Source organism: Ursus maritimus, unplaced genomic scaffold, assembly GCF_017311325.1.
Source record: "Ursus maritimus isolate PB19 unplaced genomic scaffold, ASM1731132v1 scaffold_5, whole genome shotgun sequence".
In the NCBI taxonomy this organism is placed as follows: Eukaryota; Metazoa; Chordata; class Mammalia; order Carnivora; family Ursidae; genus Ursus; species Ursus maritimus.
In genome coordinates this window covers 81,134,684-81,161,077 of record NW_024426663.1, presented here as the reverse complement: position 1 = coordinate 81,161,077, position 26,394 = coordinate 81,134,684, and the positions used below count along the sequence as shown (strand labels likewise).

Sequence of the window (26,394 nt, the reverse complement as noted above, 5' to 3'; positions counted from 1 at the left end):
GATTGCTGTTGCAAGGACTTCTAGTACTGTGTTGAATAATAATGGGGAACGGTGGCATGCTTGTTGTGTTCCTGATCTTAAGGGAAAGGCTTCCAGCTTTCCACATTGAGAATGATATTTGCTGTAGGCCTTTCATAGATGGTTTTTATGAGATTGAGGAATGTACCCTATATCTCTACACTCTGAAGGGTTTTAATCAGGAAAGAATGCTGTATTTTGTCAAATGCTTTTTCTGCATCTATTGAGAGGATCATATGATTCTTGACTTTTTTCTTGTTGATATGATCTATCACACTGATCGATTTGCGAATGTCGAACCACCCTTGCATCACAGGGATGATCTCACTTGGTAATGATGGATAAACCTTTTAGTGCACTGTTGGATTCTATTAGCAAGGATCTTGTTGAGAATTTTGGCTTCCATATTCGTTAGGGAAATCTGTCTGTAATTCTCCTTTTTGAAGGGGTCTTTACCTAGTTTCAGGATCAAGGTAATATTGGCCTCATAGAATGAGTTTGGTAGCTTTCCTTCTGTTTCCATTTTTTGAAAAAGCTTTAGGAGAATAGGTATTATTTCTTCTTTGAATGTTTGGTAGAATTCCCTGGGAAAACCATCAGGCCCTGGACTCTTGTTTTTGGGGAGGTTTTTGATCAATGCTTCAATATCTTCATAATTAGTCGGTCTGTTTAAATAACCAATTTCTTCCTGTTTCAGTCTTGGTAGTTTATACGTTTCCAGGAATGCCTCCATCTCTTCCAGATTGCTTAATTTATTGGCATAAAGATGTTGATAAATCTTTCTAATAATCCTTCCAATTTCCTTTGTGTTGGTTGTGACATCTCCCTTTTCATTCATAATTTTATTAATTTGGGTCCTTTCTCTATTCTTTTGGATAAGTCTTGCCAGTGGACTGTCAATTTTATTGATTCTCTCAAGAAACCAGCTTCTAGTTCTCTTGATCTGCTCTACTGTGCTCCTGGTTTGTATATCATTGATCTCTGCTCTAATCTTGATCAACTGCTTTCTCAAGCATGGATTAGGCCTGTTCCTTTGTTGCTGTTCCAGCCTCTTGAGGTGAGAATATAAAAACTGCATTTTAGATTTTTCTATTCCTTTGAGTGAGGCTTGGATGGCTATGTAGTTTCCCCTTAGGACTGCCTTTGTAGTATCCCATAGGTTTTGGACCGTTGTGTTTTCATTCTCATTGGTCTCCATAAATTGTCTAAATTGATTTTTGATTTCCTGGTTTATCGAATCATTCCTGAGCAGGATGGTTCTTAGTTTCCAAGTGTTTGAGTTTCTTCCAAATTTTTCCTTGTGGTTGAGTTCCAATTTCAAAGCATTGTGGTCTGAGAATATGCAGGGAATACTTTCAGTCTTTTAGTATCAGTTGAGACCTGTTTTGTGACCCAGAACATGGTCTATTCTTGAGAATGTTCCATGGGCATTGGAATAGAATGGGTATTCTTTGGTTTTGGGATGTTCTATATTTATATCTATGAGGTCCAACTCATCAAATATGGCATTCAAAGCTCTTGTTTCTTTGTTGACTTTCTGCTTAGGTGATCTATCTATTGCTGATAGTGGAGTGTTGAGGTCCCCTACTATTAGTGTATTTTTATCTATATGTCTCTTTATTCTGGTTAAGAGTTGGCTTGTGTATCTTGCTGCTCCCCTGCAGGGGGCATAGATATTTATAATTTTCATATGCACTTGTTGGATGCATTCTTTAAGAATAATATAGTACCCTTCTGTATCTCTAACTATAGTCTTTAGTTTAAAATCCAATCTGTCTGATATGAGAATTGCTACCCCAGCTTCCTTTTGAGGTCCATTTGCATGTAAGATGGTATTCCATCCCTTTACTTTCAGTCTGGATGTATATTTAGGTTCAAAATGAGCCTCTTGTAGACAGCAAATGGATGGGCCATATCTTTTTATCCAATCTGCAACCCTGTGGCACTTTATGGGAGCATTTATGCCATTTACATTGAGACTGATTATAGAGAGATATGATTTAAATGATGTCACGTTGCCTGTAAAGCTTTTGTTTCTATAGATTGTTACTTTCTGTTCTGTATCACTCTTGGGGCCTTTTTACTTTTATAGAACCCCCCTTAATATCTCCTGTAGAGCTGGTTTTGTGGTTATGAAATTGGTCAGTGACTGGTGATTATGGAAGGTCTTTATCTCTCCACCAATTCTGAATAACAGCCTTGCTGGATAAAGGATCCTTGGCTGCATGTTTTTCTCTGAAAGAGCTTTAGAAATGCCCCCCCAACCCTTTCTCTCATTCCAGGTCTGAGTAGACAGGTCTAACGTAATTCTGATACCTGTTCCTTGGTACGTGAGAAATTTCTTTGCCCTGACCACTTTCAACACTGTAGCCTTGGATTTAATATTTGCGAAGAAAGGGATAAAGAAAGGAGGGATAATCAGAAGGGGGAATGAATCATGAGAGACTATGGACTCTGAGAAACAAACTGAGGGCTTCAGAGGGGAGGGGGTGGGGGAATGGGATAGACTAGTGATGGGTAGTAAGGAGGGCACGTATTGCATGGTGCACTGGGTGTTGTACGCAACTAATGAATCATCGAACTTTACATCAAAAACCAGGGATGTACTATATGGTGACTAACATAATATAATAAAAAATATTATAATAAAAAAGGTAAAGGAAAAAAATGAGTCTCTTGTAGACAGCAAATGGATGGGTCATGTCTTTTTATCGAATCTGCAACCCTGTGGCACATTATGGGAGCATTTAGGCCATTCACATTGAGAGTGATTATTGAGAGATATGGTTTTAATGATGTCATGTTGCCTGGAAAGTCTTTGTTTCTATAGATTATGACTTTCTGTTCTGTATCACACTTGGGGCCTTTTTACTTTTATAGAACCCCCCTTAATATCTCCTGTTTCGTGGTTACAAATTGGTCAGTGTCTGGCATTTTTGGAAGATCCTTATCTCTCCATCAATTCTGAACGACAGCCTTGCTGGATAAAGGATTCTTGGCTGCATGTTTTTCTCTGAAAGAGCTTTAAAAATGCCCCCCAAACCCTTAATCTCATTCCAGTCTGTGTAGACAGGTCTAACGCAACCCTGATATTTTTGCCTCTGTACGTGAGAAATTTCTTTGCCCTGGCCACTTTCAACACTGTATCCTTGGATCTAATATTTGCCAAATGCACTATGACGTGATGTGGTGTAGGTTTGTCGTGGTTGAATTTGGCAGGGGTCCTCTTTGCCTCTTGGACATGAATGTTTGTTTCCTTTGCTAGACTAGGGAAGTTTTCAGCTACAATTTGTTCAAATATCTCTTCTAGACCTCTCTTTTTCTCCATCCCCTCGTGGATGCCAATGACTCTGACATTGGAACGTTTCATTGAGTCTGTAATCTCCCGTAACCAAATTCTTGAGATTGGATTTTTTTGAGCCAAGTTTCTGTTTTAGCTTTCTCTCCTACCATCCCATCCTCCAATTCACTAATTCGTTCTTCTGCCCCATTTACCCTGGCTGTCAGAGCATCTTGTTTTGACTGCATTTGATTCATAGTGTTTTAATTTCTGCCAGATTCACTCTCATTTTCACCCTTAGAGATTCTATATTCTCGTTAATATTTTTGTTAATATTTTTTTCAGGTCTACACATAATCTTGACCATTGTTACTCTGAACTCCATTTCTGATAATTTGGTTATATCCATATCCATCAGTTCTGTGGCAGAGGCCACAGACTCATTATCTTTTCTTTGCTGGGGGAGATTTCTCCTTCTCATCATTCTGATGAGGAGAGGTTGTGGGGTTGCCCAGAGCCCAAATTATTAACCAGGACCCAGGCAGTGTGCTCTTGTTTTATAGGCATCTTCGGGATGTGGGCTTCTTGATTTTTCAGCTTGCCTTCTGGGGTACGTGCCTGCCGCATTGATACTCATGCAACCCTGCTTGGTTAGAGTCTCCTTGTCCCCTGCGAGGGGGGCTGGGGATTGGCACAATGTGAGCTGGTATTTCCAGGCTTTTGTTCTCTGGCCGTTTTCCCTGGTGGTTTGCTGTGTCTCTCTGAGAGTCAGAGCAGCAGTGCCCGAATCCCAGCCTCTGTCCCAGAACAGAGAGATAGCAGTCTGCTCTCCACTGAGCTTTCCTGGCCTCTTTAACTCTGTGTCTGTTTTTGCTGCTAAACACCCTGCAGCATCCCAGCTTGTGCACCCCACAGCCAGCGTCCCAGCCCTCACTTCCAGGGCTGGCACGTCTCTGTCCTTTGTGTTTCTAACACTGCCAGCCACCAGCCAACCCCACGCATGCTCCGGGGCTCCCTGTTTCAGTATGGTTCGGGGGCGCTCCAGAGCGCCGGTTTTCAGTCTGATTGCAAGCCTGTTCCCAGACTCATGGTCTCAGTCCACTCCTTGCAGGTGTTGGTCAGCGAGTCCGCCCGCTCCCCAGTGCAGGTGGCTACCGCTTCCCAGCAACTGGGCATGGAGGCTTCCTCCCCCTTCCATTTATCTTCTGATATCTCTGCGCGGATTCATGACTCCCCTCTTCATACCTCAATACTCAGTGCTGTAGATGTTCATTTGTAGAGATCCAGATGTATCTTCCTACATCTCAGGCTGATTCCGTGGGTTTTCAAGATTGTCTGGTACTTATCCAGCTTGACCCAGGGGACCAGCTGAAAAAGGGGACTCCTACTCCTCTGCCATCTTAACTCCCAGTTGCATTTCTATACACTAACAATGTGACTGAAGAATGAGTAATTAAGAATTCATTACATTTACAATAGCGCCAAAAACCATAAGGTACCTAGGAATAAACCTAACCAAAGAGGTAAAGGATCTATACTCTAGAAACTACAGAACACTTATGAAAGAAATTGTGGAAGACACGATGAGATGGAAAAACATTCCATGTTCATGGAGTGCAAGAGTAAATGCTATTAAAATGTCTGTGCTGCCCAGAGCAATCTACACATTCAACGCAATCCCTATCAAAATACCATTGACATTTTTCACAGAGCTGGCACAAACAATACTAAAATTTGTATTGAACCGAGACCCCAGATATGGACCCTCAACTCTATGGTCAACTAATCTTCCACAAATCAGGAAAGAATATACAATGGAAAAAGAGTCTCTTCAATAAATGGTGCTGGGAAAATTGGATAATCCTATGCAGAAGAATGAAACTGGACCCTTCTCTTACACCATACACAAATATAAACTCAAAATGGATGAAAGACCTTGATGTGAGACAGGAATCCATCAAAATCCTAGAGGAGAACACCAGCAGTGATCTCTTCAACCCTGGCCACAGCAAATTCCTTGGCCACAGCAACTTCTTGCAAGGCACATCTCTAAAGGCAAGGGAAACAAAAGTGAAAATGAACTATTGGGACTACATCAAGATAAAATTTTCTGCACAGCAAGGAAAGAAAACAAAAAGTAAACCTATGGAATGTGAGAAGATATTTGCAAATGACATAACAGATAAAGGGCTTGTATCCAAGATCTATAAAGAATTTCTCAAACTATACCCAAAAAACAAATAATCCAGTCAAGAAATGGGCAGAAGACATGAATAGGCATTTCTCCAAAGAAGACATACAAATGAAAAAATGCTCAACATCACTTGCCATCAGGGAAATACAAATCAAAACCACAATGATATACCACCTTACACCAGTCAGAATGGCTAAAATTAACAAGTCAGGAAACAACAAATATTGGCAAGGATGTGCAGAAAGGCGTACCCTCTCCCACTGTTGGTGGGACTGCAAGCTGATATAACCACTCTGGAAAACAGTATGGTGGTTCTTCAAGACATTAAAAACAGAGCTACCTTATGGCCCAGGAATTGCAGTACTAGGCATTTACCCCAATGATACAGATGTAGTGAAAAGAAGGGGCACATGCACCCCAATGTTCATAGCAGCAATGTCCACAATAGCCAAACTGTGGAAGGAACCAAGATGTCCTTCAACAGATGAATGGATAAAGAAGATGTGGTTCCTATATACAAAGGAATACTACTCAGCCATCAGAAAGGACGAATACCAGCCATTTTCATCAACTTGGATGGAACTGGAGGGGATTATGCTAAGTGAAAAAAGTCAAGCAGAGAATGACAATTATCATTTGGTTTCACTCATGTGGAATATAAGGAATAGCACAGAGGACATTAGGGGAAGGGAGGGAAAGTTGGATGGGAAAAAATCAGAGAGGGAGACAAACCATGAGAGACTCTTGACTCGGAAACAAACAGGGTTGCAGATAGGGAGGAGGGTAGGTGGATGGGGTAAATGGGTTATGAGTATTAACTAGGGCACTTTATGTGATGAGCTCCGGGTGTTATACTCAACTAATGAATCTTTGAACATTATATCAAAAACTAATGGTGTACTCCATGTTGGCTAATTGAATTTAAATTAAAATAAAGAAAGTAAATAAAAAAGATGAAGTATCTGCCCATGTGGCATTTATAATCTTATAAAGAGAGAAGGTAATAAAATCATAATTAAATATACATTTAAAAAAATAAATAAGTGTTGTCGAGAATGTGCAGAAAAAGGAACCCTTGTGCACCTTGGTGGAAATGTAACCTGATATAGCCACCGTGGAAAACAGTACAGAGGTTCCTTAAAAATTAAAAATGGAACTACCATATGATCCAATAATCCCATTACTGGGTATTTACCCCCCAAAAATGAAAACACTAATTCAAAAATATATATGCACCTGTGTGTTAATTGCAGCATTATTTACAATAGCCAAAATACGAAACAATTCAAGTGTCCATCAATAGATGAATTGACAAAGATGTGAGATATATATATGTGTGTGTGTGCACGCACACACACACACACACACACACACGCGCGCAATGAGTATTATCTAGCCATAGAAAAGAATGAATTCTTGCCATTTGCAACAACATGGATACCTAGAGGGTATTATGCTAAGTGAAATATGTCAGTCAGAGAAAGACAAATACCATGTGATTTCACTCATAGGTGGAATTTAAGAAACAAAACAATTTTAAAAAGATAAAAATAGGCAAAAAAAAAATCTGGACCTTTAAATATAGAGAACAAACTGGTGGTTGCAGAGAGGAGGTGGAAGGGGCTGAAATAAATGAGCACTAAGAAATGTATAGTATTGTTGAACCATTATATCATACACCTGAGACTAATATGACTATATGTTAATTATACTTCAATTTAAAAAATCACTTAATTACCTGTATGAAAACATCAACATGTAGTGAGTTCTCTGATTAAACTGAGGTCCCAGGAGGGCTTTGTAACTCTGTGTTTGAGTCCCCCAGTCCTCCGTGGTGGTGGGTCCCAGGGGTCTGCTCTAATACTGCCCTCCACACCATGATTCTCAGTGAGAGCTTATTATCTTGAATTTGTACTGTCTGCCCAGGGAATATTTCTGTGGCTTAGAGCTACCCACGAGGTGTGATCAGCATGGGCTGGGAGGGAGTGCTCTGAAGCCATCTCATGATTTCTCCAAAAAGCACACAGTTCGGAACAGTTGAACATGTCCATGGGTCTGTGTAGTCAGCCATTATAGGTTCATATATTGGTTCATCTTCCTTCATTCAGTTTATCAAAGACCAGACAGAAGTGACAGATCTCTCAGTTCCCTGTAGGCACAGCCTGAATCACCATAGGAAATTATTTCACCTTCTTGGGGTTTTGTCTTCCCCACCATTAATTCAAAGTCTGGAGAGCAACTTCATACAAATAAACAAAAATAATTATCTGAGCTCTCTCCAATATAAGACAGTATGAAAATTAGCTTTAAGTTCTCTTCAATTCCTTAGGGCTGAGCTAAAGCAAAAACACTTTTTCTGGAAAATTACAACTGTAGTCAAATCCAGCTAAATGGCCTGACATCTTAAATACTATTAATGGTTGGTTGACTGAAGATAATCAATTTATATTATCGTATTTACTACTTAATAAGTATTGTAATAAAAATTGAAATGAAAGGTAAAAGAATTACGCATCACCCATCATCTCAAGATGTAAATACCTCTTCCATTTCTTTTCTGTATAAAATATGTAATTTTATCATTGCAATTATAGTTTTATATTCCACTTTATGATTGCATTATTTTTATAAGATTCCCTTGATATTGCTACACATTTTAAGTAAATGTCATTTTCAAAGGATTGATACTCCATGGGGTGAACCTAACAAAATTTATTTTCCTATTTCCCTATAGCTAGGCATTTGTTTTTTACCCCATTTTGTACTAATATAGGCTAAGCTATAGAATATCTTCATGCACATGGCTTTACTGTCCTTATTAATAATGGCTTTAGCACACATTTCCAGAAATGAAACTACTGGATCCAAAATTTTTCTGAATGTTTTGTTAATTTACACAGCTACAAACAAAGTTTGAATGTGTACACAAAATTTATGTATGTAAAATTTTTGGTTTGATATTGAAAAAACAGTACTTAGGAGTTGCTCCAACTACAGGCTTGTTTCAAAGATCAGCACTTTGTGCATCCTCAGTGCTTCCAGCTACCTATGTGCTGATGGGTTTGATGGACCCAAACACTCTAGCTCTTAAACTAGTCAGCTGAAGTCAGAATGAAGTGATTACTCTTGAAAAAATCTCAATTCTTCCCTAATCATTTGAGTAAATGTCTTTTCACTATCACCAGATAGTGGTGGTAAAATGAGTGTTTTCTGACTTGGTTTGGGAAATGTAAACCCAGTGACAACTCCTGAAGACATTCTAGACTCATATATGGGAAAACACACCACTAACCAAATGAGATTTTGGGGAGTGACATTCCTTGCTTAAAATCTTGGCTCTGGGGGCGCCTGGGTAGTGCAGTGGTTAAGCAACTGCCTTCGGCTCAGGGCGTGGTCCCAGCGTTCTGGGTTCGAGCCCCATATCAGGCTCTTCCACTGGGAGCCTGCTTCTTCCTCTCCCACTCCCCCTGCTTGTGTTCCCTCTCTTGCTGGCTGTCTCTCTCTGTCAAATAAATAAATAAAAATCTAAAAAAAAAAAATCTTGGCTCTGCATCCTGTTAATAGAGTAGCCTTGAGAAAGTTGCTTAAACTTTCCAGGCCTCCATATGACCCACAGATACAATAATCCATACTTCATATGGTTGACATGAGCATGTAAAAATCATGGGGAAGGGAGTGGGGAATTGGGCTAGGCTGCTGATGGGTATTAAGGAGGGCACATATTGCATGGTGCACTGGTGTTATGTGCAAACAATGAATCACAGAACATCACATCAAAAACTAAGGTTGTACTGTATGGTGACTAACATAATATAATAAAGAAATTTTTAAAAATCATGGCTTAATGACTGACACATGGTAGGTGCCAAACAAATGGTAACTATTAATATTGTTGGCATTCAGAATAATAATAGAAGTAACCAAAAGGCTTATAATGCAGATTTTAAAATATCACAGTGACAAAAAATATTTCAATGTATATGAAATATACAAGAATCACTGTATTTTATTTTTTTAAGATTTATTTATTTATTTAGAGAGAGAGAGTATGAGCAGGAAGGGCAGAGGGAGAGAGATTGAGAATCTGAAGCAGACTCCACAGTGAGCATGAGCCTGACGTAGGACCTGATCCCACCACCCAGAGATCAGGACCTAAGCTGAAACCAAGAGTCAGACACTCAACCTACTGCATCACCTAGGGGCCCTGAGAATCACTGCATTTTATATAAGAATGTTCAATTACTCACCTGTGAAGAAATCCAGTAGTAATTAATATAAGAGTGTGACATAGGCTCAGACCCCTGGCAATGCTAAGATGGGAGGAGGACAATTGGAACAGGTACAAGTAATAAGGCAAATAATCAAGGACATATAGGCTATATATGAGATAAATAAACCAAATTATGCAATGAAAGAATTAAAAAAAAAACTTGTGATGCAAAAGCCCAGAAGTCACCATTGCTTCTATCATCATCAAAAATTATTTAGGCATTGTTGTTCACAATAGCCAAAATATGGAAAGAACCCAGATATCCATCCACAGACGGATGGAAAAGGAAGACTGTGATGTATATATATGTGTGTATATATATATATATGTATGTATATATATATATATACATATATATATAATGAAATATTATTCAGCCATCAAAAAAATGAAATCTTACCATTTGCAATGACATGGATGGAACTAGATGGTATTATGCTGAGTAAAATAAGTCAATTGGAGAAAGACAATTATCATATGATTTCACTCATATATGGAATTTAAGAAATAAAACAGATGATCATGGGGGAGGGAGGAAAAAATAAAATAAGATGAAATCAGAGAGGGAGACAAGCCATAAGAGACAAAAGAAGGGGTTGCTGGAGGGGAGGGAGATGGGGCATGGGGTAGCTGGGTGATGGACATTAAGGAAGGCACTTGATAAAATGAGCACTGGGTGTTATATGCAACTGATGAATCACTGAACTCTACCTCTGAAATTAATAATACAGTATATGTTAATTAATTGAATTTAAATAAAATTTTAAAAATTATTTAGGCATTGTTTTTAGAGAAATTAAGGTTTATTGAGGGGGGCTGTGTTGAAAGACAATGGAAAACAGGCTTGTAAAGATAGAGTTTAAAATGTGTGGGTATGCAATGACAGAAGACAGAAGCTGACATTGTTACTCCCTCCTAAGCTGATCTGTCCTATTAAGAACAAACCGAGTGGGTGCCTGGCTGACTCTGTTAGTGGAACACGTGACTCTTGATCTCAGGGTTGTGAGTTTGAGCTCTGTGTCGGGTGTAGACATTGCTTAAAAATAAGATCTTTAAAAAAAAGAAAAGAAAGAAAGAAGAGAGAGAAAAAGAAAGAAAGAAAGAAAGAAAGAAAGAAAGAAAGAAAGAAAGAAAGAAAGAGAAAGAAGAAAAAGAAAGAAAGAAAGAAAGAAAGAAAGAAAGAAAGAAAGAAAGAAAGAAAGAAAGAAAAGAAAGAAAAAGAAAAAGAAAGAACCTGGGAATATTAAAGCAAATGGAGAAAGCAAGATTATGACTGGATAATATTTCATTGTATATATAAAGCACATTTTTAAATCCTTTACTCAACTGATGTTTAGAATGGTTCCATATTTTCGCTATTGTGAAGAATGCTGCAATGAACACAGGAGCGCAGGTGTCTCTTCAAGATCCTAATTTCAATTCCTTTGGATAAATACATAGAAATATTATTGCTGGGTCATAGGAGCTGGCGGTGAGGATGAAAAGATGTTGGTCAAGGGACACAGGTTTCAGTTATGCAAGATTAATAAATTCTGGAGTTCCAATGTATAACATGGTGACTATAGGTAACAATACTGTTACCTGGCAAATGAGCTTGATTGTGGTGATTATTTCACAATGTATAAATATATAAAATCATCAAATTGTGCACCTTAAATATATACAGTAATTTTTGATAAGACTGTGTCTGGACATAAGCACTTTTTTATTACCAGCCCAAGGAGACTCTGGAATGCACCAAAGCAGACCTCCCTTCAGGTAGCTTGGACTTTTCATGTGCAGAGAACTGGATCATATGATCTTGTGGAATATTGTCTTATGATTCCTACCAGACTAGAACAGCTCAAGGATACAGTCCATGACTCAAAATACAAGCCCACTCTTGGAGACACTTAATAAGTATTGTTGGATACACAAAGAGTAAGATCATATAAGAAGAGCAGAGATACCAGGGAGAATCAAGTACAAAGCAATAAACAGGGTTTTCCCTGACTTTAGTCAAAGACTAGACTTACACATAAGTCATTTACAGGTGGGTTATTCAGGGGGATTATTCAGTGGGTAGAGAGCAGCATGCATGAAGGCTGTTAATCACTTTTATCTGACTAACAGTTCTTGGATCTCAGGTTAGTTCATGATGACGGAGACTGAGGATAGCTGAAGCTGAGGATAGAAGAACCACAATAAAGTAAGAAGAAATATGGGGGAATAGAGAAAGCATAGCAAAGAAAAATTGACTTCACAGTCTTAGCTGTGGTGACTCCCATAGCACTTTAAATATAAAGATAAATTTGACAATGAGGTTGAACGAAAAGGTCATGCACTTTTGGAAAATAAACTCATATTATTTCATTTCCCACTCAAAATCCATGGCGACGTTAGTGTGCATAGATACCTCAGTTGCTGACTGTACTTTCTCTGGTAGAATAGTAGAGCGGTGGTCAGTGAACCACAGAAAGTAGCCTGGTGAGGCCTATGCTTGGTGAAGAAAAAAGATTCTTTCTCCAGGGCCCTCCACTTACACACTCTCCAGGACTATTTGAGCACTTGGAAACTTGGGACAGGCAAGAGCTTGATATATAAATGTTGAAGGAAAAATACAGTGGTTGCTATTAGATCTCATATGATCAAAAGCAGAATGTTCCACAAGTATCTTCCAGCTCCAGGAGTCAGAAGACCAACATTGCATCAGATTATGATCAGCGGCAAATAAATATGTTTTGAATGAGTAAAAGCAAGAATGAATGAATAAAAATTCTTCAGCAGCAAAGTAGGTTTAGATCTGGTTAAAATATGAATAAAGTTGGCAGATGTAGGAGCCATTATTCATCCCATTATTGATCTCAGTGCTCCTGGGCAAGATGCTTTTCTTTTGACGTCTCAATTTCCATCTCTGCAAAATGAGTTAATAGCATTCTACTCACTCTGTTGTTAATTGAGATTATAAATTCTGAGAGCACAACAGTCTTATCTCTGAGATCTGTGCATATTCAATAACAGCAGCAAACTTCTGACTCTCTGATGCACAATTTCCTAAAAAAATGAAGTAATCAAGGAATGAGATATTGGATATGGACCATATCTTATAATCCTTTTTATACTATTCAGAGATAGGGCTTCATTTATTGTTTGGAACACAGATATCTGATTAATTTTGTTGAGAAATAGACCAAATTCATTGTTTTCACTCAACTTAATCCAGAACGTCAGTTTATTAGGCCTGTGTAGATGTAACCACCAAACAGTCATGTTGTGGAGGGATCTGTGCATGTTAACATGACCTAAATTCCCACATATCTATCTAGGGCTGGTGGAGTGCACATGGTACATGCTGGCCACATGGTAGACCAAGGAGGTCATAGGCTTCACTGCAGACCTGGGATCACACCCCAAGACAACCTTGAACGCTATGCTAGTTAACCTTTTTTCATCTGTAAAATAATGATCTGTTATCATTTTCATTATATTAGTATAAAGACAAATTGAGATAATGTGTTAAATGTTTAATACAAAATAGGAGATAAAGAAATATTAGTTTGCTTAACATTGTGATTACTTTTAGAATTGAGGAATAAAAACCCATTAGGGCAATAGGACCCAAAAAAACTATAACTAAAATCAACTTCAGTGGATATTTTGAAGGAAGGGAAGACAGGAGGTAGGAAGAGAGATAGAAACAGGGAATGGAGAATGAAGCATGAGAGACTATGGACTATGAGAAACGAACTGGGGGCCTCAGAGGGGAGGGGGTGGGGGAATGGGATAGGCTGGTGATGGGTAGTAAGGAGGGCACGTATTGCATGGTGCACTGGGTGTTATATGCAACTAATGAATCATCGAACTTTACATCGGAAACTGGGGATGTACTGTATGGTGACTAACATAATATAATAAAAAATCATTATTAATAAAAAAAAAAAAGAGGGAGGGAGGGAGGGAGAAAAGAGGAAGGAAGAGATGGAAGAAGGAAGGGAGGGAAGGAGGGGAAAATGAGGGAAGAAGGAAGGATGTTTCTTCACACCTCTTAACTGCTGACTGGGGAGCAGCTTCCCCCAGACACAGAGATGATGCTATGTTGATCTAACCAATGGTATCTAAGCCAGCCCACAAATACCTTGTATATATAGAGCTTTGAAACACTAGTGTGGGGGCCCTGGAGCCCCTGTAGACACTGCCTTATGGCTAAGGAAGTATTCGTGTGTTTTTCTGTAGGAGCCACCACTTGTCCAGAAACCATGAACTTTATTTCAGACCTTGACATTTGTGTTTATTTAGAATTCTTTTCGATCTATATCATGTCTCCTTTATGAAGCTGCTTAATTGCCTGCACAGAAAACCTTAGGCAATACTTAGGAGCCAGCAAGGAGAGAATCACTGGCTCCCTATTTTGGAAAACATCCTGTCCAGCTGCAGGGCCTTAGGTGTCCACACAGGTAAGGAGCTTGCTCCCCTATTTGCAAAGAATTCCAAAGGATGAAGATCCACAATCTTCTTCAATCAGCTATGTTAGAAGAAAACAATGTCTCTGCCATGACATCTTATTTTATATCCATTAATCGTAAGTACTTTGTTAAAATGTTATTGCAGGAGAACTAAGAAGTGTGGCTAATTGCCCTCCATCTTCTTTTCTCCTGATGGTATATAAGATGTTTCTTTAGATGTTTCCATCCAGGTTTTATTTGAGCACAGTTGATAAATTACTCGGCTTATAGTTAAAGTAGGTCTACTAATTTTTCTACATTTAATCTAACATTTCTACAATTAATCAGTTGAGTTACACTGGTTTTTGGTGGCCAGTTGCATACCAGTTTTGAAGAGGTGAGATTTTAGAGAGCTGTCAGAATGTTGTCAAAACAAAATAACATGGTGCAACAAATAGTGGCTTCTGGTCAGACTGTATTTGAACCTTCCACTCTTGTACCTGCTATCTCTGAATCTTGGCTTTTTACTCTATAAAATGCAGATAATAATGCCTACCTAGAACACATGCATTTAGCACACCAGGCACAGTCCCGGCACATAGCAGGCTAGTGGGTAAAAATATTAAATACTTTTGTGTATCCAGATGAAATCCCAACGCCATGTTAAGTCATGGAACAAAGAGATTCTTTCCTCTCCCCCAGACACTCCACCCCCTTAACCTGTCTCAACAGGTGATAAAACTGCTCACAGGTCAGACACTCTCATTGTCTCCCCAGCATTGGGTTCAGATTTTTGCTCACGGCTACAGAATGTCAAATACGTCAGCAGAACTTTGGAAAGTTCATCCGTAAATCAGGCCAATAGCGAGAGACCACATAGTGGTGATTTTCTCTCACAGGGTCTGAGCCACATCCATGAGAGCCCACCACCACCCTTGTGTTACAAAAGAAAAATACCTGCCAGTGCTTCTGCACACATCTCACAAGCCTAAACACTCACCAGAAGAATTGGCTGTTTGTGCCAAGCTGTCCACTCCTTAGGAAACACCTGACTATGTCTGTTTGGATCCTGTAAGACCCAGGCAAAGGTGGTTTTGATTCTCTAGGTAGATATGAATTTTCACTACTTAATTTTCACTACTTTAAAAGCACCTCCTTTAGTGAACTGTATGAGCTTTGGTCTTTCCCTTCACTTCTATCGTGATCATTCAACATAGTGCCAATCTTGGCACTATGGATATTTTGGGCTGGTTAATGTTCTGGTCGGTGGCTATCCTGTGCACTGTACAATGTTTAGCAGAATCCCTGGCTTCTTCCCACTATACGCCATCCCTTCTTCTGAGTTATGACAACCAAAAATGTCTTCAGCCATTGACAAATGTCCCTGGAGGCAGGGAGGCAAAATTACTCTTGGTTGACAATCTGTGCTAGAGTGGTTCTCAAGCTTCAGCAAACATTGGACCAACTGGAGGACTTGTTAAACAGTTTTGAGTGATGACCCAGTGTTTCTGATGTGATAAGTCTGTGCAAGGCCTGAGAATTTGCATTTTGAAGAAGCGGCTGATGCTACTGATCTAGACATTCTGGTCTAAGGAGATCTGGGTGTCAACAGTTGGCATATCTGTCATTCCTCTGTCTGTGAAATCCCTATTCAGTGTTTCCAGATTTGTCTGCAATTTAGAATGATGTGAAAACCTTTTAAGCCTTCTGAAGACCTGACCATATCACAGACCCATTAAATCACTAGTTCTAAAGATGATGCACATACATTAGTATTTTTTGAAGCTCTTCAGATGATTCTGATGTGCAGATTTGGGGGCCAAATCTAAATGCCATTACATCATCTGGGATTTGAAGTCATCCCAGCACACATATGCTGTAAGTATCAAAAACACAGTTACAACATGAGCACTGATCCATGAAGGACTGCAATCCTTAGTCTCTGTGGGTAGGAAAATAGGGCAAATTCAGTTACAAAAGCTTTGCAGTCGCAGTATTCTTAAGTGGGTAAAGGAGTGCTAGGAACAAACAGCAGCTCACCCTATTTGCAGTAAAGGTAGTTAAGGCATGCTGTGGAAAACAAGGCTCTGAGGGGGAAATGGGAAACTTTCAGAGGTGCCTTGTTGAATGGAGATGGATGTATGGCCTCAGGTTTCACAACCTTCCACGTGGACTCCCCAAGGGACTGTTTCAGTTTCTGAGCCACAACCTGGAGCCCATCAAGGACATGGAAGAAAGAGAGAGGTCAACAAGAGACTGAGCCTCCTGGATGGAGACTGCACATTGGGACAATGTGAGGTGAGTGAGGAAAAGATGGGAGGTCGAGAGACAGGGAAGTAATTCAAAACCCTCACCCCCATTCATGCAGCCCCACATTTGACAATGGGCAATTCCACAACTTCTGTCAAATTTTCCAGCATTTAAAATCTCTGACAACCTGACAGTTGTTTGATTTTTGTTTTTGTTTTGTTTTGTTATTCAACACTTTCTCCATAAATGAGATATCTTGAATTGTAAAACCCAAGGCTGTGCTTTATTTAAAAACAAACAAACAACAAACAAACAAAAAACAGTTAAACTGTAGGGGTATAGAAAAAAATCTACTAGTACAGATAAATCATAGGAGAGAGAAGGAAGACTAGGTCTAGAAATACCTGACAACATAAAGTGTGTTGTTTACATTGAGGATTCCTTTTTTTGTTCATTCTAACAGTTTTTCAATGCCTACTGGGTACTAGTTTAGATCTACACAGGCTAGAGGTGGCAGGAATAGAAAAACATATTCTCTTCCTCCTGGGAACAGTCTGAAAGAAAAGGAATCACCCTAAATAATTATTCTGAGCCATGCACACACATGTACTTCATACTCTGCAATGCAGGTGTGTGTGTGTGTGTGTGTGTGTGTGTGTGTGTGTGTGTGTGTTAAAAATGAGAAACTGCCATGAAAAGAAAAATCAATCGTGTCAGGACAATCAATAATTTCTAGGAACAGTTGCTTATGAGGGGGTATTGAATTCAGTTGGCAATACGAAAAGACAGCCACAGAGGTATTAGTGTTTATGTGGGCAAGTTTGCATTTCTTTCATCTATTCACCACATATATCCCATAAGCCATGCTTATGGTATGCAAACTGCTTTATGTGGAGAAATATAAAACAAGGAAAGGACAGAGTCCTTAGTCATAAGTAATACCCAGTCTAGGTGTTCAGCAGAGAAGCCCTCCCCATCACGACAAACACAACCCTTCCAAGGTTTCTGAGAACAAAATTGTAGAAGAGAAATCTCCAAGTGGGAGGGACTAGGAGCTCTTTGCAGGTGGGTATAATTATTGATCGTATGATTATTTTGCAAAACTGATTGGCTTAAGTGAGGGAGGGAAGTGTTCTAATATTTACTGAATACCTATTATGCAAAAGGCACAACCTCAACATTTTTCTAATTCAATACTCACAACAACCCTGAGAAGAAAGTATCATGACCCCATTTTATACAGAAAGATAAGCAGAGGTTCAGGGTTATAAAAGTGATAAGAGTCGTGGTGTTAATAGCAGCTGACAAACAGCATATTCCTCCTGCCTGACTGTACCCCAGCTCTCCACAGGTATTAACCACTTAATGCTCCCAACAGATGCAACAATTCTGAGACAAGGAGTCTAAAGCTGAGTAGCCTAAGTTGCAGAGGTAGTGGCGCTGGGTCTTGAGCCCAAGCAACCTAACTCCAGAGACTAGGTCCTTAATCCAATGGTTCAAACTTGGTAAAATCTGCAAAGGACATTCAGACAACTCTGGATCAAATTATTGCAGATTCTAAACATGTGAGTTCCTATTCTATTTCATTTGCCTTTGTGGAAAAGAAAGGAAAGGAAAGAAACATAACTGATAATAGAGCTCTAGGAAAGAGGTCTCCAATCGGGGGTGATGTTCCCCAGCAGGGAACAATTGGCAGTATCTGCAGACGTTTTTGTTTGTCACGACTGGGAGGGAATGCTATTGGCATCTCATGGTAGAGGGCAGAGATGCTGTTAAATGTATTGCAGTGCACAGGATAGCCTCTGATAGCAAATAATTAACCATAGTAAAATGTCAATTGTGCCAAGCCTGAGAAAGCCTGCTCTAGAACAGTTAGGACGATTTTGGATCTGGCCTGGAAGTTCAAAAATTTGTTGACCAAGGCTCATGTTGCTTATGGATAAAATTCAGATGATGGACTAGGTTTCCTCCAGCTTAAAATCTAGTCGTTATGAGACTTTTGAGACACCAAACAACACCAGCGGTGTCTACAAGACAACAAAACAGGGAAAACATGAGAAAATTCTCTTCATGGGGAATGTTTTCAAATGCACCCAAGTCTCGTTTTATGGCAAGTTATGGTGAAGTGAACAGATCAGGAGAGGATTGCCATTAAAAAGGGAATTTTCTACAGTTCCCAAGAGGAGGGGGCATGCCACACCATGCAGCGCCACAGGGGGAAAGAAGCATCAGGGTTGTCAGGAGGCCGAATGAATGAGGAGAAAGCATAGGCAAAAGCTTTTACTGTAGTTTTTGCTGGAAGGATTGGGTAAGGCACAGCTGAGTAGGTTTAGGATTAGACTTATCCAATGCTGTTAGAATAATTGTGGTGGGCTTTGAGCTATAGGGGTGGTCTCTTGTTGTCTGGAACCTGTCCCTGGGGTGATTATAGCAGAGGGATATTGTTCCAGAATGATAAAGGGAGGCAGATGGGGCTATGTACTCAGGATTGGTTGGTTTTCACACCAAAGACATTATCCCCTGCAAGTTGTTCACCATCTTTATGATTTAGCAAACCTAAGAGGGACAGTCCCTTCCCAGGTCTGCAAGGCCTCAAGATGTCAAAGCATCATAAAATATAGAAAATAGATGCAGTATATCATATCTTCACTAAAAGCTCATCTTGAATGTTTTGGTTTAACAGTGTTAACTTCTTGTGCTCAGCTCCAGAGAGAAGCTTTGGGATGGGCCCTGCTATACTCTGAACACATTTGATTCATCTCTAAAGAATCTGTATGACCTGGCATGAGCATCCTGGAATGGTGAAGTTTAAGGCCATAGATAAGATATGTCCCTTGGCATAGCAAGAAATGCCAGGGTGAGCACTGGGGAAAATCTTTTCCTGGCATAGCTCCCTGAGACCTACTTGTGGGACCTAGGACAAGCCCTGGATTCTAAGCTTCTTCATACCTTTGACCAAAAGTTGTGGGCAGTGGATCTCAACTCAGACCAAATGTCAGACTAGCCTGAGAGACCTAAGAAACACAGGTGCTCAAGGCCCACTTCCAGGACTTAGATTCAGGGAAATCAGAAACACAGGTCACCCAAAGATTGGACAACTCTGCCAGTGATTCTGAAGGACATGCAGAGTAGGGAGACAGTCTGTCACATCTCTGACATGCTGCACCTCCACAACACTTTGATGCCCCTCTAGTCCTGTCCCAGTGACCCAACGGTGTCAACCAGCTCCAACATTCTCTCATATTCTCAACTCATTAGAGAACATTGGGAAATTCATTTTATTTATCCTCATTCTCTCCATCTAAATCATTTGCTATCTCAGGCCCAGAAAGATAAACTAGACTTCAAAACATCCCCTAGGATTTGGGATCCTAGAACCAAGGAAGCCAGCAGGCTACAAAATCTGGGAGTTTGCCTGGTGGGCAGTTCTCCGCTGGCTCTCTTGCAGCAGGGTGTTTGGTCTAAGCTTGTCCCTCATCCATACTTTCTAAAACTGCCTTTGGGTGACTTCTTTCTCATCATAGCTTAACCTGACATTCATTGAAATTGACTTTACCTGAACAAAAGTAATTTGAGAAAGGAGAACTTTAAGGGCCCCAGATAACTTCCAAGGGAAACTATTGAAACTGGTTTACCTAGTCTTATTATGAAGTTCACAGGTTTATACTTACAATGAGGCCTATTCTCTATCAAACAGGTTCATAAGGGATCTTCTTACTAAGGAAAAAAACTGCTATAACAAATCCATTGAAACAAGGTAAGAGAATGAGGATAAAGACAGCATACTGCCAGAAATCTGCTTAAGAGCAATTACTGCATCTGAGCACAAAGGGCATGTTTAGGATTCTTGAGGGTCAAGAAGACAAGGTCAAGATGGCACTGCACAGCTACGCTAGCTGATAAAATGCACCCTGTCAGCCACAGTCACAGGCTCTCAGCTATCTCTAGGAAAAATTCATCACATGGATCTTCATGCATCTACAATGAGAATTTAGAACCATATAATTCAGATACTTGTGGATCTAGTTCTTAGATTTGGCATGAAAGTGTTTATTTTTAATTTTTTTTCCTTTGTGCATATTTACTTGTTTATTTAATTATTGAAAATATTGTTAAGTACGTATATTTCACAAACCTCGTGTGTTCTAATATGTTGTGGTTCTTTTTCTAGCTTTTTAAGATGGAAACTTTGATCATTGGTTTTCAGTTTTTCCTCCTTTTTTAACACATGTATTTTGTGTTATGAATACCCTCTGAGCACTGCTTTGGCTGCATTTCATGTCTTTTATAGTAGTTTTTCATCATGAAAGAATGCCAAACCTACAAAAATTTGCAAGAATATTAGGAAGAACTCCCACAGACCCTGTGCCAGCTTACTGAATTGTTGCCCTTTGCTGTTTTCATCCATCACCCTCTCTCTAACTCAGAGTAGATGTTTCTGAGCTCTTGGTGAGTTGGTTTCCTTCCTCCCCACAGTGAGGCTTGGCAGGAGGCAGGCAGAGGGCCCTGGAACCACTCCTCCACCGTCGGCTTTATCCTCACAAGCCTTTTTAATGAAAGCCCAATGCACCTGTTCCTCTTCAGCATGGTTGTGGTAATCTACACACTAGCCATGGCTGGCAACACTGCTATGGTCTTCCTGATCTGGGCTGATGCCCGGCTCCACACACCCATGTATTTCCTCCTCAGCCAGCTGTCCTTCCTGGACATCTTCTTCACCTCGGTCACCGTCCCCAAGATGATAGCAGGCTTCCTTTTTGGCTGGACTAGCATCTCATTTGTGGGCTGTGGGGCCCAAATGTTTTTCTTCATGTTCCTTGGGGCTGCTGAGTGCCTCCTGCTGGCCCTCATGGCCTATGACCGCTACGTGGCCATCTGCAACCCTCTGCGCTACCCATCACTCATGAGCCGCCAGACCTGTCTGCTCATGGTGGCCACCTCCTGGCTGGGAGGGTCTATCAATGCCTCCATCCAGACAGCACTGACGCTGCAGTTCCCCTACTGTGGCTCGAGGAGGATTGCACACTTTTTCTGCGAGGTGCCTTCACTGCTGAGGCTGGCCTGTGCTGACACAGCTGCCTATGAGCGAGTGCTTTTTGTGACAGGTGTGGTGGTCCTTCTGGTGCCCATTGCCTTCATCACCACCTCCTATGCCCTCATTCTGGCAGCAGTGCTTGGGATGCACTCTGTGGAGGGGCGTCAGAAGGCCCTAGCCACTTGCTCTTCCCACTTAACAGTTGTCAACCTCTTTTATGGGCCCCTCGTGTATACCTATATGTTACCTGCATCTTACCACTCTCCTGGCCAGGATGATGTAGTGTCCATCTTTTATACAGTTCTCACACCCATGCTGAACCCTGTCATCTACAGTCTCAGGAACAAAGAAGTGACAGGAGCAATGAAGAAGGTCATAGGGAAGTGTGGGGTGGGTAGGACTGCTTAAGACTCAGGAGACGGTGTCCCCCTCCTCTAGGATGTCCCTGTGGCTCCAGGAGCCCATTCTAGGATTTTCTTCTGAGAAGAGAAATCAAAAGTCCCAAATCCACATGGAGGGAAGTGAAAGATGCTGCCCCTCATTCCCTTCCAGCTGCTGCCCACCTCTTCAGAGAGTTATCCAGATTGTCAGTGTCCATTTCTCACTCCCTTCCCCCAGCTCAACAGACTCCAGTCTGGCTTCTGTTCCAGCCATTCCTTGTTCAAAGTAGCAATCACTCATGATCTCTGTGTCACTAAATGTCCAAGGGTATCTCTTCTCTCCAAAGGGGTCCCAAAGCCCTTCATCTATGGCTATTTCCCAACTTTTCCTTCATTCCTCTCCTCCAGCCACTCTGGCCCTCTCATTGTTGATCAGAATATCTAAGCACAATTCTAGCTTGTGGTCCTTCAACACAGGGTTCCTGATGCCTGGGTGTTTTCCTCCACATTTTTGCATGGCTTTCTCCTGCACTACATTTAGGAGCTTGCAAATGTGATTATGTCAGAGATGCCTCCACTGACCACCCTGCCCAAAATGGTATCCTCACCCCATTTCACCATCCCTTTCTAATTTAATTTGTGTATTCCAGTTTCTTTTTCCCTTTAGAATGTGCATTTGAGGCTTTGACTTTTAGTATTGTACCTTCATTAATAAATATTTATTGAATAAATGGACAAGCCCAAAGAACATTTCTTACTTGATCCCAACAGCATTGGCACTGTTAGTTTCTCCTTGAAAATCTTTCTTCCTTTGGTAGTAACACCACATTTCTGGTTTTTCTCCTACTCTGGCTCACTCTTTCCCATTAAGTGATAAGTGATTAAAACCTGGTGCTAGACCCTTCTTTTATTAGTCTACAGTGTCTCAAGTCACTCTCATTCATGGTTATGGTTTCAAGTTACTACCTTACACCAAAGTCTGTCATACATATTATAGGCCATGACATGTCTCCTCCAAGCTCTTCACCACACAACTCCACCTCAATACTCACACTGGAGGTTCCAGAGGCATCTCAAATTCATCATGTCAAAAAACAAAGTCATGATATCCCTTTCAGGGCTGGTAACTAATTGAAAGCTTCGTCAGGTCAGCAGGTTTCTGTCACCACCCACATTTTAATCCCTCACTAAATCCTGTCCATTTGACCATCACTGCTGACCTTTCTATGACATGCAATCCTTGAGGTTGCAACTACCACCATCATAGTCCAAAAATACAGTCATTCTTTACTTGGATGATGCAGGAATTTCCAAACAGGGCTCCCTGCCCTCTTTCTCACCCTACCCCAAATACACAACACAGCTTGTTTTTCCAGGATGTGTCTCTAAACATAAATTTAATCACATGCCACCAGCTCTACTCCTTAATCTCCTCCATTTTGTTAAATGTCCACAGCAGAGACATAGAGAAAATTCATAGAGACATGGATCAGTGCTAGAGGTTAGAAGGACAGGAGAATGAGGTATAACTGCTTCATCAATATAGGGTTTCCTTTTGGGATGATGAAAAGTTCTGGGACTAGATAGTGGTAATGGTTGCACAACATTGTGAATTTGCTAATGCCACTGGTTGTGTACTTTAAAATTATTGAAATGGTGAATTTTATGTTATGTGTCTTTTACCACAATAAAAATAAAGCACTTTGCAATATACTGCTTCATATAACCCTCACAACAAGAGCTGATATCCAGTCCTCTGACTCCAAAGCCTATAAAACTTCTACCATGTCCAAATGATGACTCCAACATGGACCACTCATCATTGGACTAAAAGGGAGGGACACCACAACCAGGCCCCCATTTATCACCTTCTTCCTGCTTAGGACCTTATGCAGACTCTGCCACCTACATATGGCATCTTAGTGTGGTGTTTATAGCCCTCCTCATGTGGGTGTCTTCTCACCAATGCTCTGCAAGCATTTGCCTTCCACTCCAGCTAGACAGGCCACTGTACCACTTCAAATACCTCCATTATTGCTTGACTATACTTTTGCCCCAGTCCCTTTTCTATCTTTGAGGGCCTGCCACTCAACCTATATGTATCACGTAAGAGGGAACAGTCTCTCTCCCAGAATCCTTCATCATAAGTCCTATACTGTGAAATACATATTGTGTGAAAGCACAGATATGTCTGTAATCTCATTTTCCTAGTATATTCTTTAATCTCTCCTCTAAGCACACCCAAATAAATTATAAAATGGCTAAATATTACAGTCTGTACATATATATATTATATGTATATAATATATACACATATCAATATCTATATTTATATTCATAATTATATCTCTATTCCATCACCCTTGGAGTGATACAATTATAAAATTTTGAAAATCATAAAGAACTGTATTATTTACCTGTGTGAAGCCTACAGTAGCTCATAGCAAAGAAACTTATCGTAGATAAAGAAGGGCATTACATAATGATACAGTGGTCAATTTTCCAAGAAAAAATAATTCTTGACATGTACGTCCCTAAGAACAGAGCATTAAACCATATGAAACAATAATAACTGATAATTTCCCCAAATTATTGTCAGACTTCAAACCACAGAACCAGGAAAATCAGAGAACATCAAGTAAGGTAAAGGCCATAAACACAAAATGAAAGGTAAAGAAAAACATTTCAAATGAAGACAGAGGAATGAAGGTAGGAAAACACTACCTATAGGGGGCAAAGAATTACATCTGACTTCTCTTTAGAAACAATGCAAGCAAGAAAGTAATGGAGCAAAATATTTAGTGTTGGGGGTGGGGGAAAACAAGCATAAAAAAAGACATGGAGAACCTATAATTTTGTACCTTGTGAAATTATCCTTCAAAAGTGAAAGAGAAATAAAGACTTTTATAGGTAAACAAAAATTGAAGGAATTTGTTGCTAGTAGACCTGTCTTGCAAGAAATGCTTAAAGAAGTTCTTCAGAGAGAAGGAAAATTATATAGGTCAGAAGCAGATCTATATAAGCTAAGCAAGAACACCAGAGAATACATAAGTATAGGTGAAATTAAAATCTATATATTTCTTATTCTTAATTGATCTAACAAATAAGTGTTTCTTCAAAATAATATAGCAACAATGTATTTGATTATGTATGTTTTTATATACACATATACATGTTTATGCATGTTTATGTATAAGTAAAATGAATGTCAGAAATGATAAAAGGAATGGATAGAAGGAATTAGAAATATTTTATTACAAAGTATTTTCACTACTGTGAAGTGTCACAGTGTAATTCAAAGTGAACTTTGATTAATGCATATTTTATAGAATAAACATTATGTAAAGTATATTGCCAACTCTGGAACAATCTCTTTAACAAGTTTTTAAAAAGTATAACTGATATGATAAGAAGGAAGAAAAAGGAATCATATAAAATACTCAATTAAAATTATGAAATGCAGAAAAAAAATGGAAGACAAAAATAGAAACAAAAAACTAGGACCAAAAAAAATAGCAGTAACCAAAAATGTTAGATACAATGACATAATGATACAGTGATCAATTTTCACTGTATCAATAATCTATAATAAATCAATAAACTATATCAATAATCATTTAAATGTCAATGACACTGGGTGTTATAGGCAACTAATGAATCATTGAACACTACATCAAAAACTTATGATGTACTATATGCTGGTTAACTGAACATAATAAAAAATAATTTAAAAAATAAATGTCAATGGTTTAAATGTGCTAATTAAAAAAGGAGTTTGTCTCCTAAAATTTGTGTGGAAACACAGAAGAGCTTGAATAGTCAAAGCAACCTTGAAAAAGAAAAACAAAGCTAGAGGCATCACCATTCCGGACTTCAAGTTATATTACAAAGCTGTAGTCATCAACACAGAATGGTACTGACACAAAAACAGACACATAGCTCCATGGAACAGAATAGAAAACCTAGAAACGGACCCACAACTATATGGTCAAATAATCTTTGACAAAGTAGGAAAGAATATCCAATGGGAAACAGTCTCTTCAACAAATGGTGTTGGGAAAACTGGAAGCTGTGTGCAAAAGAATGAAACTGGGCTACTTACACCATGTACAAAAATAAATTCAAAATGGACAAATGACTTAAACGTGAGACAGGGGACCATTAAATCCTAGAGGAGAAAACAAGCAGTAACCTCTTTGACCTCGGCTGTAGCAACTTCTTACTAGATGCGTACATCAGGCAAGGGAAACAAAGGCAAAAATCAACTACTGGGACGTCATCGAAATAAAAAGCTTATGCACAATGAAGGAAATCATCAACAAAACTAAAAGGCAGCCTATGGAATGAAAGCAGGTACTTGCAAATGGCATATCTGATAAAGGGTTATAAAGAACATATCAAACTCAACACCCCAAAAATAAATAGTCCAATTAAGAAAGGGGCAGAAGGCATGAATAGACATTTTTCCAAAGACATAAGGATGTCCAACAGACACATAAGATGCTCAGCATCACTCCGCATCAGGGAAATACAAATCTAAGGTACA

At 39.6% G+C, this 26,394-nt stretch overlaps 1 protein-coding gene across 1 annotated transcript; it reads left to right on the top strand.

Annotated features, from left to right (window-relative positions):
* The first annotated feature begins 20,943 nt into the window (after positions 1-20,943).
* LOC103656374 (olfactory receptor 2T1-like) lies at positions 20,944-21,876 on the top strand. Its single transcript, XM_008683750.2, has one exon. The coding sequence runs from the start codon at positions 20,998-21,000 to the stop codon at positions 21,874-21,876; it is 879 nt and encodes a 292-aa protein (XP_008681972.2). The 5' UTR covers positions 20,944-20,997.
* Positions 21,877-26,394: the final 4,518 nt, after the last annotated feature.